Source organism: Peromyscus californicus, unplaced genomic scaffold (assembly GCF_007827085.1).
Source record: "Peromyscus californicus insignis strain IS unplaced genomic scaffold, ASM782708v3 Scaffold_18__1_contigs__length_77618521, whole genome shotgun sequence".
Taxonomy (NCBI): domain Eukaryota; kingdom Metazoa; phylum Chordata; class Mammalia; order Rodentia; family Cricetidae; genus Peromyscus; species Peromyscus californicus.
Genome location: NW_026294480.1, coordinates 60,020,270 through 60,041,882, shown reverse-complemented (window position 1 = coordinate 60,041,882; position 21,613 = coordinate 60,020,270). Strand labels below are relative to the sequence as shown.

General features: G+C 45.6%; 1 protein-coding gene across 3 annotated transcripts in view; it reads left to right on the top strand.

Annotated features, from left to right (window-relative positions):
* Window positions 1-21,613, top strand: part of Dmgdh (dimethylglycine dehydrogenase) — a 76,935-nt gene that overhangs the window by 29,042 nt on the left and 26,280 nt on the right. For 2 of the 3 annotated variants that reach the window (XM_052743559.1, XM_052743558.1), the window contains exons 8-15: window positions 1,650-1,819; window positions 2,119-2,272; window positions 4,373-4,538; window positions 5,116-5,246; window positions 8,228-8,445; window positions 10,954-11,111; window positions 14,120-14,179; window positions 19,114-19,296. In XM_052743559.1, coding sequence (XP_052599519.1) covers window positions 1,650-1,819; window positions 2,119-2,272; window positions 4,373-4,538; window positions 5,116-5,246; window positions 8,228-8,445; window positions 10,954-11,111; window positions 14,120-14,179; window positions 19,114-19,296 — 1,240 coding nt within the window. The remainder of the gene's footprint in view (window positions 1-1,649; window positions 1,820-2,118; window positions 2,273-4,372; window positions 4,539-5,115; window positions 5,247-8,227; window positions 8,446-10,953; window positions 11,112-14,119; window positions 14,180-19,113; window positions 19,297-21,613) is intronic. The other variant, XM_052743560.1, reaches the window with a different exon arrangement.

The window sequence follows — 21,613 nt, the reverse complement described above, 5'->3', positions numbered from 1 at the left end:
GTATAACTCCCTGGGCTGCTTCCTATTTAAGATTCCACTCCTTGCCCGTGTTTCATTTCTAGTATTTGTCCCATTAATATGCTGACTATTGATGTCAGACTCACTTTGCTGCCAAATCACAGTTTCTAATACTCTAGTTTTCTTCTTTATTCTATTGGCTGTTTGTTCAAATCATCTTTAATGACTGCAGCTCTGCGCCAGGCCTCATGATGCAAGCACCAAGTGATGCCTTTGCGTTCTCCTTGGGAACTAACTTGGTAACAGGCAAGGGACATCCATTTTCTAAAGGAGTGCAGTGGTGGAGAAAGCCTTTTGCCATCTGCCAAATTCCTCTCACACTTCTTAGAAGTAAAGTGCTGGTTGTTAAGTCACTATAGTTTGGGGGATGCTGGAGTTCTTTTGTTAGGATTTTTAAAATATGTGGTAATGGAGATCAAACCCAGGGATTGAATGGGGTTCTCACAACTTAGTACCAATTTCCCTCGATTCTCTCTCCAAGAATCTCACCCCATTCAGTTCCTCAAAAGCTCCTTTTCATGGCACCACAGATAGATCTATGTTGAAAGGCTTTGATGGATAAGAACGGGCAGGTAGACCTGCATAAAGCCTACTGGAAACTGTGATTCTGATATCACATGCAATCATACGTGTTGTTTAAAGCATCCTTGGGGGCTGGGGAATGTAGCTCAGTTGATAGAATGCCAACTTGATATGCAAAAAGCCCCGGGTTTTGCCGGGCAGTGGTGGCGCACGCCTTTAATCCCAGCACTCGGGAGGCAGAGCCAGGCGGATCTCTGTGAGTTCGAGGCCAGCCTGGGCTACAAAGTGAGTCCCAGGAAAGGCGCAAAGCTACACAGAGAAACCCTGTCTCGAAAAAAAAAAAAAAAAAACAAAAACAAACAAACAAACAAAAAAAAGCCCCGGGTTTGATCCCCAGTGCCCTATAAGCCAGGCATAGTGCTATATCCCTGTGATACCAGAGCTAGGGAGGGGGAGGAAGATCAGAAGTTCGTCACCCTCAGCTAGGAAGTCAGTCTGAGGCCAGCCTGGTTTACATGAGACCCCAACGCATCTTCTTGTGGAAACAGGGGACAAGCAGACCTTCTCCTCCAAGGGACCTATTAGTTGCAAATTACAGAGGTCATATTCCTTTCTGCCCTCGCCCACAAGTCCCCACTGGGTGCCTGCCTCTGGCTGAGTGCCTCTAAGTTAAAGGTTCCTTGCACAGAGGCCACCATCATCCAAGAGAATCATCACTACACTGAGTCGGGAAGAGATGGAGGGGCACCTCCCAGTTTCTATCAGGCAGGGAAATCCCAGCTCAAGAAGGTGAGTGCCCACCACATACATCCTCCCTAAAGCCAGCGTATTTACTAGGCAGTGGCCACAGGCTATCTGTGGGTCTGGTATCCCGCCTGGTGGAACTGTGAAAACAAGGCAGCAGTCAGTTAGGCACCTTTCATTTGCATGCCAGAACGTGCGGTGATCTGGTTTTGATGAAAAAAATGTACAGCATAAAGATTGTACTCCTTGTGTGTTTTAACGGGCACAGGTGACTCCAACTTTGATGCCCTGTAAGATATTTGAACATGTCTTACCATTTGAATACACCACATTTGTAACATGGCACCAATCTCTGTATCCAAAAGCTACGGCATAATCCATGCTGGTGGGGTAGGGAAGTACCTCAGTGACTGGATCCTACATGGAGAACCCCCTTTCGACCTGATAGAACTGGACCCCAACCGCTATGGCAAATGGACCACGGCACAGTATACGGAGGCCAAAGCCAGAGAATCGTACGGCTTCAACAACATTGGTGACGTACCAACTTGCTGACATCTCGACAGACCTCTGTTTAGACGCTCTGCTCTGTCCCCCGGGGGTGGTGAGGAACTGTAAACAGCACTTAAGCCATAGCAAGGGATGTATGTGGCTGTATAGAGTTATTGTATTGGGTACGTCATTGATATATATATATATATATATGTATGTATGTATATGTACATGTATATATGCTCTTAGATTGTAAGTTCTATTGTTTCCATTTTAAAATCCTCTCAGTATATTGTGTCATTTCGGTGATAAGCTACTAGAACACTGCTGTTCCCTCCTCAGTCGGTTATCCTAAAGAAGAACGGTTTGCCGGGAGGCCAACCCAGAGGGTCAGTGGGCTTTACAAGACCCTGGCGTCCAAGTGTTCCATGGGCTTCCATGCAGGCTGGGAACAGCCACACTGGTTCTATAAACCCGGCCAGGACACTCAGTACAGGTAAGTGAGTGTCTTCGCCTGCCTGTGGTTCTGATCAAGGGCTTCCACCGCAAGGGCAGAGAAGGACAGCAGGCCACGGATTCTCCTCCGATCATAACTGTGCATCACTTTCAGAGAAGCAGTGAGTCTACTCGGGTATCATGTATCTGCTTGTGGTGGAGGTATTCACTAGGTCAGCCCAGGGGACATGGGCCAGTCTCTGTGAAGCCTTTTCTACCGGCAATTACCAGAACCTCAGAGGTCCTTTCCTTGTCCCCATCCAAGTCCTGACATGGCTTTGATTGACTACAGAAGGTTTGTTGTGCCTTAGGTTCAAATACTACATGGAAAGGAGCCACAGCTCTGGGTCACGAAACAGCCAAGAGCACCCGCATTTTGGGTTGAACTAAAACATCAGGCATGCCACCTAAATGGGCCTCTGAGTTCCTGGGAAGTGCTGTGTGTCATTGCTGGACCTGGGGTTGATGGTGATTATTTTCTCATGAGAACCTGTGAACTAAGGAAAAGTGAATAGCAAGTCTAGAAGATGATTTCCAGTTACTGTCAAGTGCACATTTTGCAGTTTTAAACAGGCTTTGGGGCTAGAATGATAGTCCAGATGATGAAGCACTTGCTGTACAGAATATGAGGGCTTGAGTCTGATCCCCAGCACACGTGAATAAAAGTCAGGTGTAGGGGTGCATGCTTGTAATCCCAGTGCTAAGGAGGTGGAGATGGGTGGATCCCTGAATCTTGCTGACCAGTCAGCCTAGCCTATTGGCTAACTCCAGGCCAGTGAGAGATCCTGTCTTGGTAATAAGAGAAGGTAGATGGCTCTTGGGGTATGGCACCTGAGATTGCCCTGTGGCCTCAGCATGCACATATGTGCACATGCACCCACACATGAGCATGCATGCACAGGGAACACAGGTTTTGGCGTCTACTTTAAATTCAGATCAGTGGTGTAAACTACAGAAGTGGGGCAGCTGTGAATGAACGAGGGTTTCACTCTAGAAGCAGCTGACCCAGCATGTTCGGGGCCCCAGTACCTGCTTGGTTTTCCAGGAGTGACTCGGATAAATACTAGCTTTGTTTTTCCTTTTGTGAGGTTTAGATCTGGCTTAATTTGTTTTTAGATTTTAATAGTTAAGCTACTGGAAAATCCTGCAGACTTAGCTCCCTGCTTTGAAGCTAAAAACAGCACTTTAGAAGCCATTTGCTTAAGTGGAAAGGACCTTTTGAAATGAGTCAGGAGACCTTTGTTCTAGACCCAACTCTGTCATCAGCTGCTTCAAAAGACCCAGAAGCCACTCTGTGCCTTTTCCCTGAAAAGTGAAAGTGCTAGGCTAGCCCATTGCTTGTTTCAGACGTAGGCACTCCTTGCAGCCCACCATGGTGCCCAACCCCTTTTTAACAAGTGAAAGTGACTTGTATTCACAGTTCTGGAGAAGGGCTGGCTATATAGTCATGTGTGAGTGTGCACACACATGCACACACAGACACACACACACACACACACACACACACACACACACACACACACATATATATATATATATATATATATATATACATGCACATGTGTACAGACACATGCAGAACATCCATACATACATGTGTGTATACACACACACTGCATTCAGATTTAATGAGCCTTAACAACTGGTATTTGAAAATTGCTGTTGATATGTAAAGCGAATAGAAAAATCTCTTAATAAATAAATAAATAAATAAATAAATAAAAGAGCACCCCCCCCCAAAAAAAAAGAAAGAAAGAAAGAAAGAAAAAGAAAAGAAAAGAAAAATGCTCCCTAGATGATTCTAATATGCAACCAGGGTTCAAAACCCCTGGACTGTTGCTTTATACACTGCCCTTCAGACCAGCATACCCAAGAGTTCTGTCCTATTTTTCCTCGCTAATTAACACTCATTCACTATAAAATGGGTGAAATGGATAGATAAGTAAACTATAAAAGGTCAGATTCCAACATGTGTATACGATTTACAGAACAGATTGAGGTTGCCCCTCTTCCAGCCCAGCAGGCTTTTCTAGATTGAGGGGGAATGATTGAAATATTCTTTGGATGACAATTGTCTTGAATAGTAAATATCATGTTTCAGGCCAAGTTTCCGCCGCACAAACTGGTTTGAGCCAGTAGGTTCTGAGTACAAACAGGTTATGCAAAGAGTTGGTGTAATTGACCTGTCTCCATTTGGCAAGTTCAACATCAAAGGCCAAGATTCCATCCGACTTCTGGACCATCTCTTTGCAAATGTCATTCCAAAGGTAAATAGACAAGGTCCAGGATTCTGACCTGGTCCTTTCAAAAAAGAACACCTCAGACCCATCCTCCTTTGATTCCACGTACTCTGAGTTGGATGCTAGAACATTTCAACTGACCGAGAGTGTGCAAGCTAATTCTCAACTGCAATTTCTGTCGCCTAGGGAACTAATGATTTCATTTACTGCACCAATGAGATCCTAAAAGTTGACTGCAGTTAAGTGGATGTGGTGTTTTTTAATTATTACATTAATTTATCTATGTGTGTCATGCGTGTAGAGGTCAGAGGACAACTTGCAAGTGTCTTTTCACCCTGTGGGTTCCAGGGGTTGAATTTAGGGTGTCAGCTTTGGCCAAAACTGCCCTTACCCCAGTACCATCTTCCCAGCTCTGAAGTACAATTCTTTTTAGGACAAATAATTTTGTATGATTGTTTAAATGGAAAATTTAAATTAATCTCTGGTTTGGTTCATATACGTGATATAAATGATAAGAGGTGAGGGTTTTTCATGGTCCACACACTTTACATGTATGTTAAGATGTTTAATTCATCCTAAAATGATTTTAAATTCTTTTGAGCAGGTGGGGTTTACAAACATAAGTCACATGTTGACACCCAAAGGTCGAGTGTATGCTGAGCTGACTGTTTCGCACCAGTCTCCGGGGGAGTTCCTGTTGATTACCGGCTCTGGATCGGAGCTTCACGATCTTAGGTAAATATGCATCCAGTAAAATCATTTTGAACCAGTGACACCCTGGCTCAATCTTAAAAGAGTTTCTCTTGTGCCAGCACATTCTGGTTTCATTTCTCTTGCTGCGATAAAATACCTTGACAAAAAGCAATTCAGAGAAGGAAGACACTGAGTTCAGTTTGCAACTTCAGGCTATAGTCCATCATTGTGGGGAAGTCAAGGCAGGTGGGACTTCAAGCAGCTACTCATATTCCGTGTGCGATCAAGAGAATGCATGCACAGTCACTTGTAGGCAGAAGTTTCTGTCCAGCCAGCACCTCCCAAATACCTGGCAGCCGCTTCCCAAATAATTGACTTAGAGGCTTAATATTACTTATAAAAGCTTGGCCAGTAGCTCAGGCTTATTACTAGCTCTTACACTTAAATTCTTCCTTCCTATATTTATTTTTTTTATTTTATCCTGGCATGAATGGACACCTGACGGCCTGGGAATTGAACCCAGGTCCTCTGGAGCATCAGTCAGTGCTCTTAACTGCTGAGCCACCTCTCTCTCCTCTTTCTCACACTTAAATTAACCCATAATTCTTATTTATGTTTAGCCACGTGACTTGGTACCTTTTCTCAGTCTGGCATTCTCATCTTGCTTCCGCTGCGTCTGGCTGGTGACTCCTGACTCTGCCCTTCCTCTTCCCAGAATTCTCCTCATCTGGTCGCCCCACCTATACTTCCTGCCTGTCTACTGGCCAATCAGCATTTTATTAAACCAATTCGAGTGACAATTCTTTTCAGTGCACAAGAGCATTATCCCACAGCAATCACTTGGTTGTACTTAGCTCCATTTTCTACTCTCATACAATTTAGGACCCCCTGCCTGGGGAAGAGTGTTACCACAATGGAATGAGTCTTCCTACATCATTTAACTTAAGACAATGCCCCACAGACATGTCCATAGACCACCATTCTCCATTGAGACTCTTTTCCCAGATGACTCTAGGTTGCATCAAGTTGACAATTAGAGATACTCATCATGGTGACTGGGGGGGGGGGTTAGCCATTAGCAGCACTGGTATCTCTTCCAGAGGACCAGGGTTTGATTCCCAGCACCAGCGTGGCAGCTCATAACCATTTTAACTCCAGTTCCAGGGGATTTGATGTCCTTTTCTGGCCTCTGGGATTTCCAGGCACATACATGTAGGCAAAATACACCCACACATAAATAAAACAAAGATAATCATCACACAGTACATAAAGAACAACTTTAGTTCTTTCTTAAAGTATGTGTGTATTTGAGTGTGTGTGTGTGTGTGTGTGTGTGTGTGTTTAGTGAATGTACATGTGAGTGAGTGTGTGTGAGTGTGTATGTGTGCATGTGCATGCAGGTGTTGAAGAGGTCAGAATAAGGCATCAGATCCCCTGGAGCTGGATTTACAGGTGCCTGTGAATTATACGTGGGTGCTGAGAACCATATTCTAGTTCTCTGCATGAGCCTCGACTCTCTTAGTCACTGAGCCATCTCTCCAGCCCCTGACTTTAATTCTTAAACCTCACCAACGTGACTAAACCTCATGTGTTTTATAGGAATAGTTGAAGCAAAAGCCCCTGCCCACTCCACAAGGTCACCTATCCAGCGGGGATACTGGTTCTGATAATATTGACTCTTATTTATTAAACATCATCAGTGAGCCAGAACTCCTTTCAGACATGACCTCATTGAATTCTCTTAGATTTTGCAGGGGCTGGGGAGACGGTTCTGTAGGTAGCTGCATCCTTCACAAACACGAGAGCTGGAGTTTAGACTCCCCAGCAACCATATAATGGCAGACAGGCACCATGGCTTGCAGGTAACCCCAGCACTTAGGAAGCAGAGATGGCACATCTCCAGAGCAAACTGGCTAGCTACACTATCTGAGTAGACAAGCTTTGGGTTCAAGTGAGAGACCCTGCCTCAAACTATAAGGTGGAATACCATCAAGGATGATACTCAATGTGAAATTTTGGTCCTCTACACACACATACACACGCATGTGCATACACATACAACATGTGTGAATACACATGCATGTGCCAAATGAAAAGATTTTGCAAAGTTTGCATTATCCACATTTTCAGATGAGGAAACAGGTGTGGGAAAGTCACCGCTCAAGTCTGCATGACTGATTAAGGTACCCCATTGGGTTCACTTCAGCCAGCCTACTCCCTTAGTTATTGTCTCCCTCTGTGAAACCTGTGCACACTGCTCACTACTTAAAAATTGCTGACCTGCCTTTGCCGGGACTTCCAGGCCGCTGTGAAGTTTCCATCCTCAGTTTAGTATTCCGCAAGTACACGGGACGTTATTATTAAATCAGGGTCTGACTCAGTCTTGCCTTAGTTGTAGAATTATGGAAATCTGATGAGCAAGTGTAAGGGGTGTGGAGGTCACCTTAGCCACTAAAGCCTCTCCTCGTCTAGACGAACACTGTGATAGACTCCCAGGGCTCCAGGGATGGCTCAATAAATTACAGACAGGCCAGAGAGCTGCCTTCCAAAACCTCATCAAGGCCTAGAAATTGAGAGCAGAGTTTTTCTCTTTTCTTGGTGATTGTCAGAGCAATTATGTGTCTGGTGGCAGGCACATTATTAATGGCTAGCAGCACAAGTGTGCATCTTGTATACAGGTATTGAAGCAAATTCAGGTTTAAATTAATTTTTGGAGAGGGAACCATTAGTTTAAATGCAGCGGAACCATCACTATTTATAACTGTGGCAAAGCTCGTTTAAACCGGACAATTCTTGTTACCTGGAAAATTCCCTCCCGAGTCTTAAGTGGGCAATTTAAAGAGAATCTCTTTACCTCTCGGGGACTCGGTTTTGCCAGCTTTCAAAGTGATGTGGCTGCATGCCATGACCCTCTAGGGACTTTCTGATCATTCCTAACTTGAAGCAAGTCTTCAGAGACATAACACGTTCGAAGCCTGCATTATCCAAGCGACGCTTACACAGTGCTTATGACCCCGATGCAGATGGATTGAAGAAGCAGCTGTCAGAGGAGGGTATAATGTTGAAATTCGAAACATAACTGATGATCTCGGGGTCCTGGGAGTGGCAGGGCCGTATGCCAGGCGGGTCCTTCAGAAGCTGACCTCAGAAGACCTCAGCGATGGTGTTTTCAAGTTTCTCCAAACCAAGACTTTAAAGATGTCTGACATTCCTGTCACTGCTATAAGGATCTCTTATACTGGTAAGGACTGGAAAACAACCCATAGTAAGGAAAGGCTACCAGAAATGGGACACACACAGTCACACATGCACACTCACACAGTTGTACCCTCACAATGCGTGCTCATACACACACACACACACACACACACACACACACATACCCACACACACAGTCATACCCTCACAATGCATGCTCTCTCTCTCTCTCTCTCTCTCTCTCTCTCTCTCTCTCTCTCTCTCTCTCACACACACACACACACACACACACACACACTCACACACTCACACCCGCACACACAGTCATACCCTCACAATGCATGCTCTCTCTCTCTCTCTCTCTCACACACACACACACACACTCACACACTCACACATACCCACACACACAATCATACCCTCACAATGAATGCTCATACACACACACTCACACACTCACACATACCCCCACACACAGTTATACCCTCACAATGCATGCTCACACATACTCACATGCTCACACATTACCCCCCCACACAGTCACACCTTTCAATGCACACACTTACCTGAACACACACTTCTACTCGCCTTCCCACACACTCATGCTCACCTTTCTACACTCTCACACTCATGTGCTCACTCACACACACACTCAAACTTACCCATGACCACTCATGCACACTCCCCTCCCCGACTTTCTCTGATTTTGAAGGAAGATTTCTTCTGCCCAACTCTAAGGAAAGAAGTCTGTCTGGCCGTTCCTACTCCTGTAGCGTTTCCACCCATTTCTAGTTGCTTCTCTTTGGAAGAGCAGACAAAGGAGCAAAGGATGGCCATTGGAGTAACTAGAACACCCCAGTCAGTAGACTGTATGGGAACACTCACAGGCTTCCAGCCTGATGTGCCCATGCCAAGCTTTCCACTAGGGTTGTAGTTCTCAACCTTCCTAATGCTGTGACCCTTTGGTACAGTTCCTCATGTTGTGGTGACCCCCAACCATACAATTATTTTTGTTACTGCTTCATAACTAATTTTGATACTGTTATGAATCATAATGCAAATGTCTGTGTTTTCTGATGGTCCTAGGCAACCCCTGTGAAAGGGTTGTTTGACCCCCCAAAGGGGTCGAGGCCCACAGGTTGAGAACCATTGCACTAGAGCATGGTCCCTGGCAATCCTCCCCCCCACCACCACTGTTGTGTGTTCTCTGGGGGACCTTCGCCCAGCTTTGCACGGAGTATGTATCATTACCCAGTGACACTCAGGCTTACCTCTAGTTCCTGTCACTCCTGTGTCCCCTTACTGAAGGGGCGCTGTGTGCCCAGGCATTCACCTCGCTCCATGTTGCTCCTGCTCTGGTGGTGTCATGGTGAAGTCCATCATTATCAACCGTGATGATGGGGTACAAGGAATGTGCTCACTGTTAACATCACAAATCCCTGGCTTTCCATTCTAACTTTTCCCGACCTTGGCAAAAAGGGAGACTGGGATAAAAAAATAAGGAGTCTTTGGATTGTAGCTTTTCTTTTCTTTGGTTTTCTAGCACCTAGCTCTAGTGGTGAATGAAAGGATCATGTCGGGGGGTGGAGGGATGAGAAGCAAAAGAGTTAAAGGCTATAGCTGGCTATCCATGAGAAAGAAATGCGAATAATTTCACATTCTCTATATGTTTAAAGGCTTGTGGTTCTTGGGTTGGAAACCAGAGTGCCTAAACCTTGAGCTCATTATCATATGTTTTTGTGTATGTGAGCATATGTGTGTGCATGTTTGTGGGGGTCCACATGTGTGCATGTGAGGGCCAGAGATCAACCCTGGATGGTACCTTGTTGGCTGGCCAGAGAGAGTGCCTACTTCCCCAGCACACGGGGTGACTGGCAAGAGCCAGTTCTTTCTTTCCAGTGTGTGGTGGATCTCAGGGATCAAACACAGGTCATCAGGCTTGGCAGCAGTCACCTTTACTCACTGAGCCATTGAGTACCCCCACCCCACCCCGTGCTTTTTAAAAATGTGCATTCTCAGGATCAAACTCACGCCTTCATGCTTAAGTACATGGTAAGTCCATTACTGTCTGAACTGGCTCTTTAAGGCTTTTATTTTGTTTTGTTTTTAGACAGCGTTTCAGTAGCCCAGGTTAGCCCTGCAGTCACAATCCTTCCTCAACTTTCTGAGTGTAGGCATCATAGATGTCCTCCCCATATCCAGCTGAACCCCTTGAAAATACATGCCAGCTGTTTACCTCCTATCATTGTCCTGAAACAGTCGAGGCTTGGGATGGAGCCAAGGTCCACGGTGGGAGATAAGTCCTGACTAGAGTCTGTCTGTCTCTGGAGATGATGAATCATCCAGCATCCACCCTCTGAGGGAGCCAGGACTACACGCAAATGACCTGGGAGATGAGATGGCCAGCTCCTTGTGAGCTGTTCTGCTAAAAACTGGCAAGGACTGCATTGTGTGAGTGGGGCTCCTCCTGAGTGTGTTAGCTAATGTACGTGAGTGCTCACCCTGCAAGGACTGCTCTCACTCCTGTGTGGGCTCTGCCCGTGCTTTTCAGGTGAGCTGGGGTGGGAGCTGTACCACAGACGAGAAGACTCCGCAGCGCTATATGAACTCATCATGAACGCAGGCCAGGAGGAGAGGATCGACAATTTTGGAACATATGCCCTGAATGCCTTAAGACTGGAGAAAGCTTTCCGAGCCTGGGGATCAGAGGTTTGGATACTATCGTCCTCATTAAAACCTTATGCTGGTTGTTTCCAATTTTTGATGGAGGGCAAGTTTTGACAGTATCACTATCAATTCTGGCCGTAAGAGAAATCATACACTCTTAGATGACTTTGGTGAGGGAAAGAGGACGCACCCCTATTTACCACTGAACATTGACTGGGTTCTGGGATAATGTTTATTCTGCCTAAATACCGTCCCCCCCCCCCCGGCTTGGTGGTGAACCCCAGACATTTTCTGACATCCTCTGAGGATTCGACTATCGCCCCTCAAATCCCTGCCTTCTCCTCTGTTACGTTGTGTCTTATTTTTTTCTCATAAAACATCCTTGGGTGAAGGAATGTTCTTTTTCCTGAGGGGCGGGCACAGTGGTCCTGTTTGTGTTGTTCTATCCCCCACCAGTAATAGCAGTAACCAAGGGTTTCTCTTTGGATAATGCTTACCATTTATGCAACATTTTTATACCCATTGATTCTACTGAGCTTCTGCCTTAGGTTTTGTTTTTCCCTGTGGCTGTGGTAAAATGCCCCGACCAAAGCACCTTCAGGGAGAAGGGGCTGAATTCAGCTCTCAGCTCCAGTTCCAGTCCTTCATAGTGGGGACGTCACAGTCGCAGGAGGTTGAGAGATCTGGTCATATCATGTCCATAATTGGAAATGGCTGCATGCCTGCGTTCAGCTGCTGGGCTGGCTTTGTGCATTCTAACTCATCCAGGATCCCTGTCCGGGGAATGCAGTGTCCACAGTCGCGATGGGTCTTCCTACATCAATTGTTGTAATCAAGGCACACTACAGGCACACCTAGAAGCCTTTGTCCCACGAGTCTGGCATTTAACTATCAATCTTCCCAGCTGTCCATGAATGTACTGTTACCACGACTCTTATTTTACATCCAACCACATGATCCAGATTCCCGATTCAGGTCCTATTCACCTATTTTTATTTCCTTGTGAGAAAACCAAACTCCTAACTTTTTCAGAGAACTATTTCCTTGGAAGACACTGAGGTTTTAGGGGCCATGGAAAAGATGGGCCTCGGAGTGGAGACTCTCGGGTTTAAGTCTATCCTCTACAGCCTGCACGTTCACATGCTTATTCTGTGGCTTATCTCTTGGAAATTCTGTCTTTCTATAAAATAGAGCATTTATCCTACAGAATTAACATAGACACAGAGATGGCTTATTATGAGCCGAACAAACACACCATACAATTAATTTCTAGCTCAGGTAAGGAGTCTTGGGCCTTAGCATAGAAGCGAGCTTGGAGGAAATTAGTTCTTGCCTGCTTCAGAGCATAGTCTACAGCCTGGACTTGGGTGAGGCTAGCACCCTCGGAAAAACAGGACAGTTTTGTCTCCATGATCTCCCCAAAAGAGTGCAGAGAGGCAGCCCCCTGAGAGTTAAGCATTGCTGTATTCTGGTGGGAGTTTTTTCCCTGCTTCCTCCCGCTGCGCTCCATCTTAGGGCCCTGTTTCCCAACAGTGCCAGAGCGCCCTCTAGTGTTGAAACAACGATGAAGCTGCTCTGTTTTTCCTGAAAACAACAACAACAAAAAAACATTCTCCAAGTTTGAGCAGACTGAAAAACAATTTCAAACTGGTAACTCAAACTGATTTAAGAAATACGAGAACAATTTTTCGTGGTGTAAAGTAGCCTTATGTTTATCTGGTTTATGTAAGTCCTGTGTTGACTCTGTGGGAGGTTAGAGCAAGCAGTTCCCATTGCCATAAAGAGGACAAAACAGGCTGACGTCTAGAAAGTTCTTAACCACAGTAACTGAATACGGCGTGGCACTTGTCTGTTCCCGTTTCTATACGTTTAACGGTTTCCACAGAGCTTATCTCAAGCACTTTCATCTTTCCTTAGTTCTCATCATATAAATTCGAATCTTTTAATAAAATTTTGAGGAGGAAAAAAATAACTTAAGAACAAAACAGAGACAAAACCTCGTAACTTTATTCAGGTTTAGTACTAAGTATTGGCTTTCCCCTGAATCGATGTATCCTCTCACGATTCAACCACTCTTGAGGTCCAGCCTTACCTCCCCTGTTCTTTCCTGAACTCCACAGAAGCCAGTGTCCCGCCATCAACATTTTCCTCTTTACTCCCATTCATGGCTAATTGCAGGATAAGCAAAGTCACTTAAGAACTTTAAGAAGCATAATTATGTAAAATTATTGCATAATACACACGAGATTCTTGTTTGTGGAACAGCATGTGCTAGCCTTCAAATATTTATCAAGATAAAAGAGGCCAGAGAGACGGCTGGGTGGTTGAGAGCAGTAACAGTACTGCTCTTGCAGAGGGCTCAAGGTCAGGTCCCAGCATCCTGCTCAAACAGCCCACAGCCCCCTGTTATTCCAGTTCTGGGACTGGGAATCCGATGCCTTGGTTCTCCAAGGACACCTGCACCTAGCCACACACAGACGTGGACACATACATGTGCACACAATAAAAATTAATTAATTAATATCTTTAAAATAAAGGAGCAGTGGCAGCAAATCCCAACTCTGTTTCTGTGCTTGCTATATTTAAATGACAGCATTTGCTGAAGACTTCATTTGAATTTTGAATTAAAAATACTGTTCTGGAGACTTAGTCCATAATTAGTCTTTTTGAGAATCTTACTCAAAAACCATGAAGTGCCCTTGCTAGAAAGAATAATATAAGAAAGTGATGTTACTGTTTGAATCAGTTTTATACATCAGTCCAGGGTGAAGCCAGCGTTTGCCAGTATTTGCTGAATGAAGGCAATAGGTTTGTTTTTCCATTTTACTGTTCTCTTTGTGGTAATGGGGAACTTGTCTACCCCTCACCCCTACCCAAGATGTACTAAGACTTGCTGGGGGTGGGGGAGTGGCACACTCCTTTAATCCCCGACTCTGGAGGCAGAGGCAGGCAGATCTTGGTGAAGTGCTAAACCTTTTAAAGGCAACACAGTTCTGATGTGAACCAAATTAACATGCTCATCCGAGATCCGAAATGTGTTTCCCTTTCAGATGAACTGTGATACAAACCCCTTGGAAGCTGGACTGGAATATTTTGTCAAGCTGAATAAGGTATGTTTACGTTCTCAAGTGTGTATGAAACAAGTGTTAAGAGGAAGGCAGTGTTTTGCACTGGAGACATGCTTTAAAATTTAACCAAGTGTGGGTATAGAAGAAACCAGTTGAACATAAATACTAAACACTGCTTAATTTATCCATATCAACTATCTGTCATAATTTGATGAGCTCAATCTATGGGAGTGTGCCTCAGAGCGGTGGTTCCCAACCTGTGGGTCATGACCCCTTTGGGGGGGTCACATATCAGATGTCCTGCCTATCAGATAGTTACATTACGACTCATAACAGCAGTGAAATTACAGTTATGAAGTAGCAATGAAATAATTTGATGGTGGGGGAGGTCACCACAGCATGAGGAGCTGTATTAAAGGGTCGAAGCATTAGGAAGGTTGAGAACCCTTGGGCTAGAGATTTAAGATAGCAGAATCCAGCTTCTTTAAGGGTTAAGACTAAAACCCAAGATGAAAGGTAATAAAAAATCACTGGGTGGTGGTGGCGAACACTTTTAATCCTAGCACTTAGGAGACAGGGGCAGACAATCTCCATGAGTTTGAGGCCAGCCTGGTCTACAGAGTGAGCAACAGGAAAGCCAAGACGACACAGAGAAACTCTGTCTTGAAAAACCAAAGAAAGGTAACAAAAGTCATAAGGTGATTATGAGTTGGATTTCAGCAGACATCTTTATAGAAATTGTGCTACGTTGTGTATGTATCGGCCACTTCTGGTGGCCGGTGAGGCTGCACATCAGCTAACTAAACCAAGCAGACCAGACGATGACTCTTCCTGCACACTCAAAGGCTAAAGCTGTCTCGCCACATCGGATTAAGCAGGTGCTTATGGAGCAGGCTGTATCTGATGACAGCATCTAATATAAACAAAGGACATCTTTCCATTGTGCCCAGTACAAAGTGAGTATTTCCCTAGGAGCTGACACAGGCCCCAAAAATCATTATTGGCATCAATGTGTCAAAGGGATGCTCTACACCAGTGGTCTTCAGGCTACCAGCCTCGTCCTCATCTGGGAACTTGTAAGAAATGCCAATTCCCAGGTCCAATCCTAGACTTACTAAAAGCAGAGTATCTGGGAGCCAGGCCAACAAAGCCGTGTTTTAATAAGCCCTACAGGGGTTCCTAGGAATTGAGAAACACTAGGCTGCATAATTACTGTGGAGACTCATATCATAGGAGGCCAATTTATGATGGTCCCGCTCATCTGTGCCAGTCCTACACATGTAAATGAGGTTATGCCATTGAGGCGTGCTTGAGAGTTATATGAAAGAACTGGAAAGGACTTGCCATAGTCAACTGTGTTCAAGGTTAGGAACCACAGCTGCTCTGAGGTATTTGTAGGAGTCCCCAAATACGCTCTCATTTTTAATTCCTAGGTCGGCTTTCTCTCCTGTGGGAATATGTAAACATGTGTCTATAAACCAGGCTATGGGAACTTTTTTTTAACGTTTTGCATCAGTTCCCAAATTCCCAGCTAAAGTATCAACAGGAAATATGTGTGTTTGTAGCGCTGGATTTTAGGAACAAGGACCCCAGAACGAGTTCTTAAAGGAATCCGTCTTCTCTGTGCATTTTCCCTGGCTTTTATTTTTATGAGGCGCCATCTGTCTCTAGACTAGGGAAAGCAGGTGCTTGGAATTTGGGCAGCTCCTAGCAGCAGATTGCTCCTTGTGGTGACAGAAGTCTGCATTTGGCTGTTTAAAATAAAGATAAAAATGCCTGACTCCTTAAAGTGCCCAGCTTTCTGCTGCTAGCCCTGAGAGGTGGAGGGAGAATCAGTTCTGCCCTTCTCCACCCTCTTCCCACCCCCAACCTTCCCCCCCAACCCACCCTCCATTCCCTCCTCTAACAAGGCAAGGTCTCCCATGGGGAGTCAGCAGAGCCTGGTCCATTCAGTTAGGCAGGTCCAGGCCCCTCCCCCTGAACCAAGGCTGTACAAAGTGTCCCACCATTGGCACTGGGCTCCAAAAAGCCGGCTCATGCACCAGGGATGGGGCCCGATCCCACTGCCTGGGGGTCCCCTAAACAGTTCAAGCTAAACAACTGTCTCGCTTATCCAGAGGGCCTAGTCCAGTACCATGGGGGCTCCACAGTTCATGTGTTCCCACTAGTTTGTCTAGTTGTCTCTGTACTTTTTCCAGTCATGGTCTCGATGTCCCTTGCTCATAGAATCCCTCTTCTCTCTCATTGGTTGGACTCCTGGAGCTCAGCCTGGCACCTGGCTGTGGATCTCTGCATCTGCTTCCATCAGTTACTGGATGAAGGCCCTATGATGACAGTTAGCAAATTCATTAATGTGATTACCCAAGGAGGCCAGTTCAGGCACCCTCTCAACTATTGCCAGTAGTCTAAGCTGGGGTCATCCTTGTGGATTCCTGGGAACTTCCCTAGCACTCTGTTTCTCCCTACTCCCACGATGTCTTCATTTGTCATGGTATCTCTCTCCTTGCTCTCTCACTCTGTCCCTGCTCCAGCTCGAACCTCCCATTCCCTTATGTTCTCATCCCCCATCCCCTGCCCTCCATTACCCCACCTCACCCCCAGTTTGCTCATGTAGATCTCATCTATTTCTCCTTTGCTGGGTGATCCATGCGTCCCTCTTAGAGTCCTCCTTGTTATCTAGCTTCTCTGGAGCTGTGGGTTGCAGTCTGGTTATCCTTTGCTTTACATCTCGTATCCGCTCATGAGTGAGTACATACCATGTTTGTCCTTCTGAGTCTGGGTTACCTCACTCAGGATGATACCTGTATTCTGGAAACACTGCCCTGCAGGAGGGGCCGCGGGGCACAGCACTGCCATCTCGTGGACGTGAGCGGTAGCACCGCAAAGGAAGAATTTCAAACCAGCGAAATTGGTCAACCCAATCAAAAATTTGCTTTTTAAAACCAAACCTCCTCTAGCAAAATAAGTCTTACCATTGTTCTCATGGTATTTTGATTCATTCCAAAAGAAGTTTATGCGGGGAGGAAATCGGCAGCATTTGGTTAGCTTTTGGGAATGGAGCGATACATTATTCTAATCACTAAAGCTTCTGGACACCATAGGCATTCGTTGGGATTTCTCTCCTGCGATTACCAAACTTCCTTTCATGTCTAGAGTCAGAGAGTTAAGTACCCAGAGGGATGTGCTTAGGTAGAGCAGGTTTTTTTTCTTATACATTTATCCCCAACCCCAGGTCCATTCTCCACCCTACTTGAATTGAAACGAATTTTAGCAAGGCTAATCCCAGCTACTTCTAGGTTTGAGACTGGAGGGTCTCAAGTTCAAGCCCTGCTTGAGCTACAGATGACTGCAACGCCACTTTGGCAATGTAGTGAGACCTAGAGTCGAAATTTAAAAAAAAATGAAAGAGGGCTGAGGCAGGAGGATTGCTGTGAGTTGAAGACCACTCTGGGCTGCATAAGACCAGGCCGAAAGTACCTGCAGTGCAAACATAAGGATCTGCGTTTGGAACCCCAGCATCCAAGTTAAGAGCCAGGCATGGCGGTGTGCACCTGTAACCCAGACACTGGGCAGAAAGGGAGGATCCAGGTTCACTGAGATGCCAAGTCACAAAAAATAAGATGCGAGTGTCTTAGTTGGGGGTCACTATGACTGAGATGAAACACCATGACCAAAGCAACTTGGGGAGGAAAGGCTTTATTCGGCTTACACTTCCATATCTCTGTTCATCATTAAAGGAAGTCAGGGCAGGAACTCACACAGAGCAGGAACCTGGAGGCAGGAGCTGATGCACAGACTGTGGAGGAGTGCTGCTTACTGGCTTGCTCCCCATGGCTTGCTCAGCCTGCTTTCTTATAGAACCCAGGACCACCAGCCCTGGGATGGCTCCACCCACCATGGGCTGGGCCCTCCCCCATCAGTCACTGATTTAGAAAATGCCCTACAGCCAGACCTTATAGAAGCATTTTTCTCAACTGAGGGTCTCTCCTTTCAGATAACTCGAGCTCAGCAGTTCTCAACCTGTGGGTCATGACCATTGGAAGACACATACTGAGGAACCCCCAACCATAAACGTATTTTCACGGCTGCTTCATAGCTGTAACGCTGCGACCGAGCAGCGCCTCGGTGCCTAAGGCCGTTGGAAATAGGTGTTTTCCGATGGTTGTGACCCACAGGTTGAGAACCGCCGCTCTAGCTTGTATCAAGTTGACATGAAACTAAGCCAGCACAGACTGATGGAGGAAGACACCGGACATCAACCTACAACCTCTGTGTGCACACATGTTCACCTGGACCTGAACACATACAAACTCATACCCATGTATACAGTAACACACACACACACACACACACACACACACACACACACCACACACACACAGAAGATCGAGGAACCGGAGGGAGAGTTAAAAAGAGAACTGGAGATGCAGGGTAATGTAGAATGCTTGCCCTGCATTCACAAGAGTCTTGCTGTGTAGCCCAGGCTAGCCTCAAATCTGTGGCAACTCCTGCCTCTCCTCCTTCTGCGTACTGATCCTACAAGTGTGTGCTGCCACAGTTGACTTTCAATGATTTGTTTGAATGTAGCTGTTCTGATGTAGTTAATTTGAAAACACCCGACCTGTCCCAAGCCAATGTTATCCTTTTAAAGTTTTTCTTGTGTGTTTTTGTTTTGGGGAGGGAGAGGGGGCGTGCGCTTGCCACATCATGTGTGGAGCTCAGAGGACAGCGTGTAGGAATTGTTTTTCTCCTTTTGGGCTCTAGAGATCCAGCTCAGGTTAGTAGTCTTGGCAGCAAGTGTCCTTACCTCTGAGCCACCTTGTCAGCCGCCCCCCCCCCACCACACCCAATATTCTAAAAGTAGGATCCAGATGGCTTCACAGCGCCCCCTGGCGAGTTGTTTTGCGTTGTTTCATTTTCTTTTTTAATGCATGAAGATGATGATACTGTCTTAGTTCTTTTTGCCCCATACCCAGGGTGGTCTTAAGACTAGACAACAGAACAGTAGGACTGAGCAGAGCGCCGTGCTGTGGGGCCTGCAGTGTCGGAAGGAAGTTCGCAGGTCTGCGGCCTGTCCTGGTTGCGGCATGGCACTAATATTGTGCCCCACATCTTCGTTCTTATACGTGTACAGCAAGCGGCTATTTTCCCTTGAGAAGGTAGGGATTGAGATGAGGGTCTCACATCTCAGACCTGCAAGACAAGCATTCTGTCACTGAATCACAGCGCAAGTCCCGGATGGGCTTTTTAAAACGTGTGTGTGTGTGTGTGTGTGTGTGTGTGTGTGTGTGTGTGTGTGTGTGTGTATGTGTATGTAGGGGGCGGGGTTCACCCATGCTGTGGTACTGGTGTGGACAATTTCGGGTGTTGGTCTTCATCTCCACCTTGTTTGAAGTGGGGTCTCTTTTGTGCACTACTGTGTACACTGGGTCAGCTGGCCAAGGAGTGTCCTGGGATTCTCCTGCCTCTACCTCCCGTGTTGCCATAGGAGTACTGGGGTTGCATATTCCCATGTCTGGCTTTTCGTGAGTAGAGGACATCCGAACTCAGGTCCTCATAGTGCAGGGCAAACCCTGTACCCACTGAGTCATGTCTCCAGCTCCTGGATTTAAGAAATATTTATTATTTATATTTGTATGTCCAAGTAACACTCATGTATATGTGTGTACCATGTGCCTACCTACTACCTATGGAGGTCAGAAGAGAGAGTGTCAGATCCCCTTGAACTGAGTTACAGACAGCTGGGCTGTCCAGCGTGGGTGCTGGAAACAGAACCAGGGGTTCTCTGTGAGAGCAGCAAGTGCTTCTAACTGCCGGGCCCCTGGATGTTTTGCAAAGTCCTTCTACCCGATCGATGAAGCCCGAGAGAACAATTCAATTTCATTTTGTACCTGAGATTCCTAATCTGTAAAACGAAGCCTCCTTCTGCAAGTCTCAAAGTCTACAAAATGCCACTTTACATGGAGGATGGAGCCATTCTGTTTCTTTATGAGCTGTATAATTGTGCCATTTTAATTATGCCATCCTTACCCTCCTACCCACCTTCACTGCTAAGTGATGAGGGGAAAAAGGGAAGAAGGGGAGTTAAGCCCGGGCTGAAGTATATTTTACCATCCTCAGAACACCTGTCAGGGTATATTAGACTAACGGCTATTGAATTATCATCCTCATATATATCCAATTTCAGTTATGAAACAATATTTCTACCCTAAAAGCTCAAGTGTGCTCTTTACTAACTGCTTTAAAGCTTTTAAATCTGGAAACTCTGGTCTCTGAATAAATTTTAAGTAATTTTAGACTATTTTTCTTTTATGTATATTATTTTTATTTGAACAGCATATTGAACACAAAATCATTGGCATTTGAAGTAAACAGTTTGAAAGGTTTGATATGCATACCCAAATGAAATTATAGCTGCAATAAAGCTAGCATATACCTTACCCCAGAGGCAAAAGGAATAATCACAACCCTTGGTGATCCCTACCTCCCAACCCTCCTCACAGCTCCACCCTATCCCAGGCACCCATTTACCTGTTTTCTGTCACTATAATTTATTTTGGCATCTTTTGGAATAAACGGAACATCTATATAAATGAAATTAAACAGGGCTCTAGTTTCATTTATGTTGCTGTGATAAAATACCCCACGAGAAGCGATTTAGGGAAGAAAGAGATTATTTTAGCCCCCAATTCCAGGTTACAGTCCATCATGTGGGGTAGTCACGGCAGCAGGAACTGGAGTGAGCCGGTCACGTGCGCAGCAGAGAGAGACTAGATGTGTTCAGTTTGATTTCTCCACATAGTTCAGAAAGCCCTGCCAAGGGAATGGTGCCACCCAGAGTGGGCTGGGTCTTCCCACATCAATTATGACAAGTCCCGCCCCTAGAAATGCCCACAGACCAACTCATTGCAGACAATCCCCCATCAAGACTCTCTCCCGGTGACTCTAGGCTATGTCAAGTTGACAAAGATAACTATTATATATGCCATATACACTTTTGGATATGGGTCAGCATAAGTCAAGAGTCATTCATGTTGTTACATGTTAGTTGCAAGATGCAGCAGGAGTCTTTGGTGGCAAACTCCTATGTTACTGTAACTTCAAAATGTCCTTTCCTTTATTTCCAGCCAGAACTTGAAAACTGAGCATGCTCAGAGGCCCCTTTTGTCCACCATTTTAACGTTTAAATATATGATCCATATCCTTGAGCTAAGAAATCAAAAAATGTGTCTACTGTCTTTCTTAAATTAAGACTTTCAACCAAGCATGCTCAGCCATGGGCCAACCATTACATAAGTATGCATGGGCTTCCTTTGTTTGAGAAGGGTGTTGTTTTGGAAATAACTCAGTGCTGTTCTTGTCTACTGTAGGTAGCAAAACTCTCTCTGCTTCTTCATGCTTTGGCTTTGCATGCATCAGGGTGCAAACCCATTGCATTTGCTGACACGGCAACAGCTCACTGCTTTTGATGGTGCA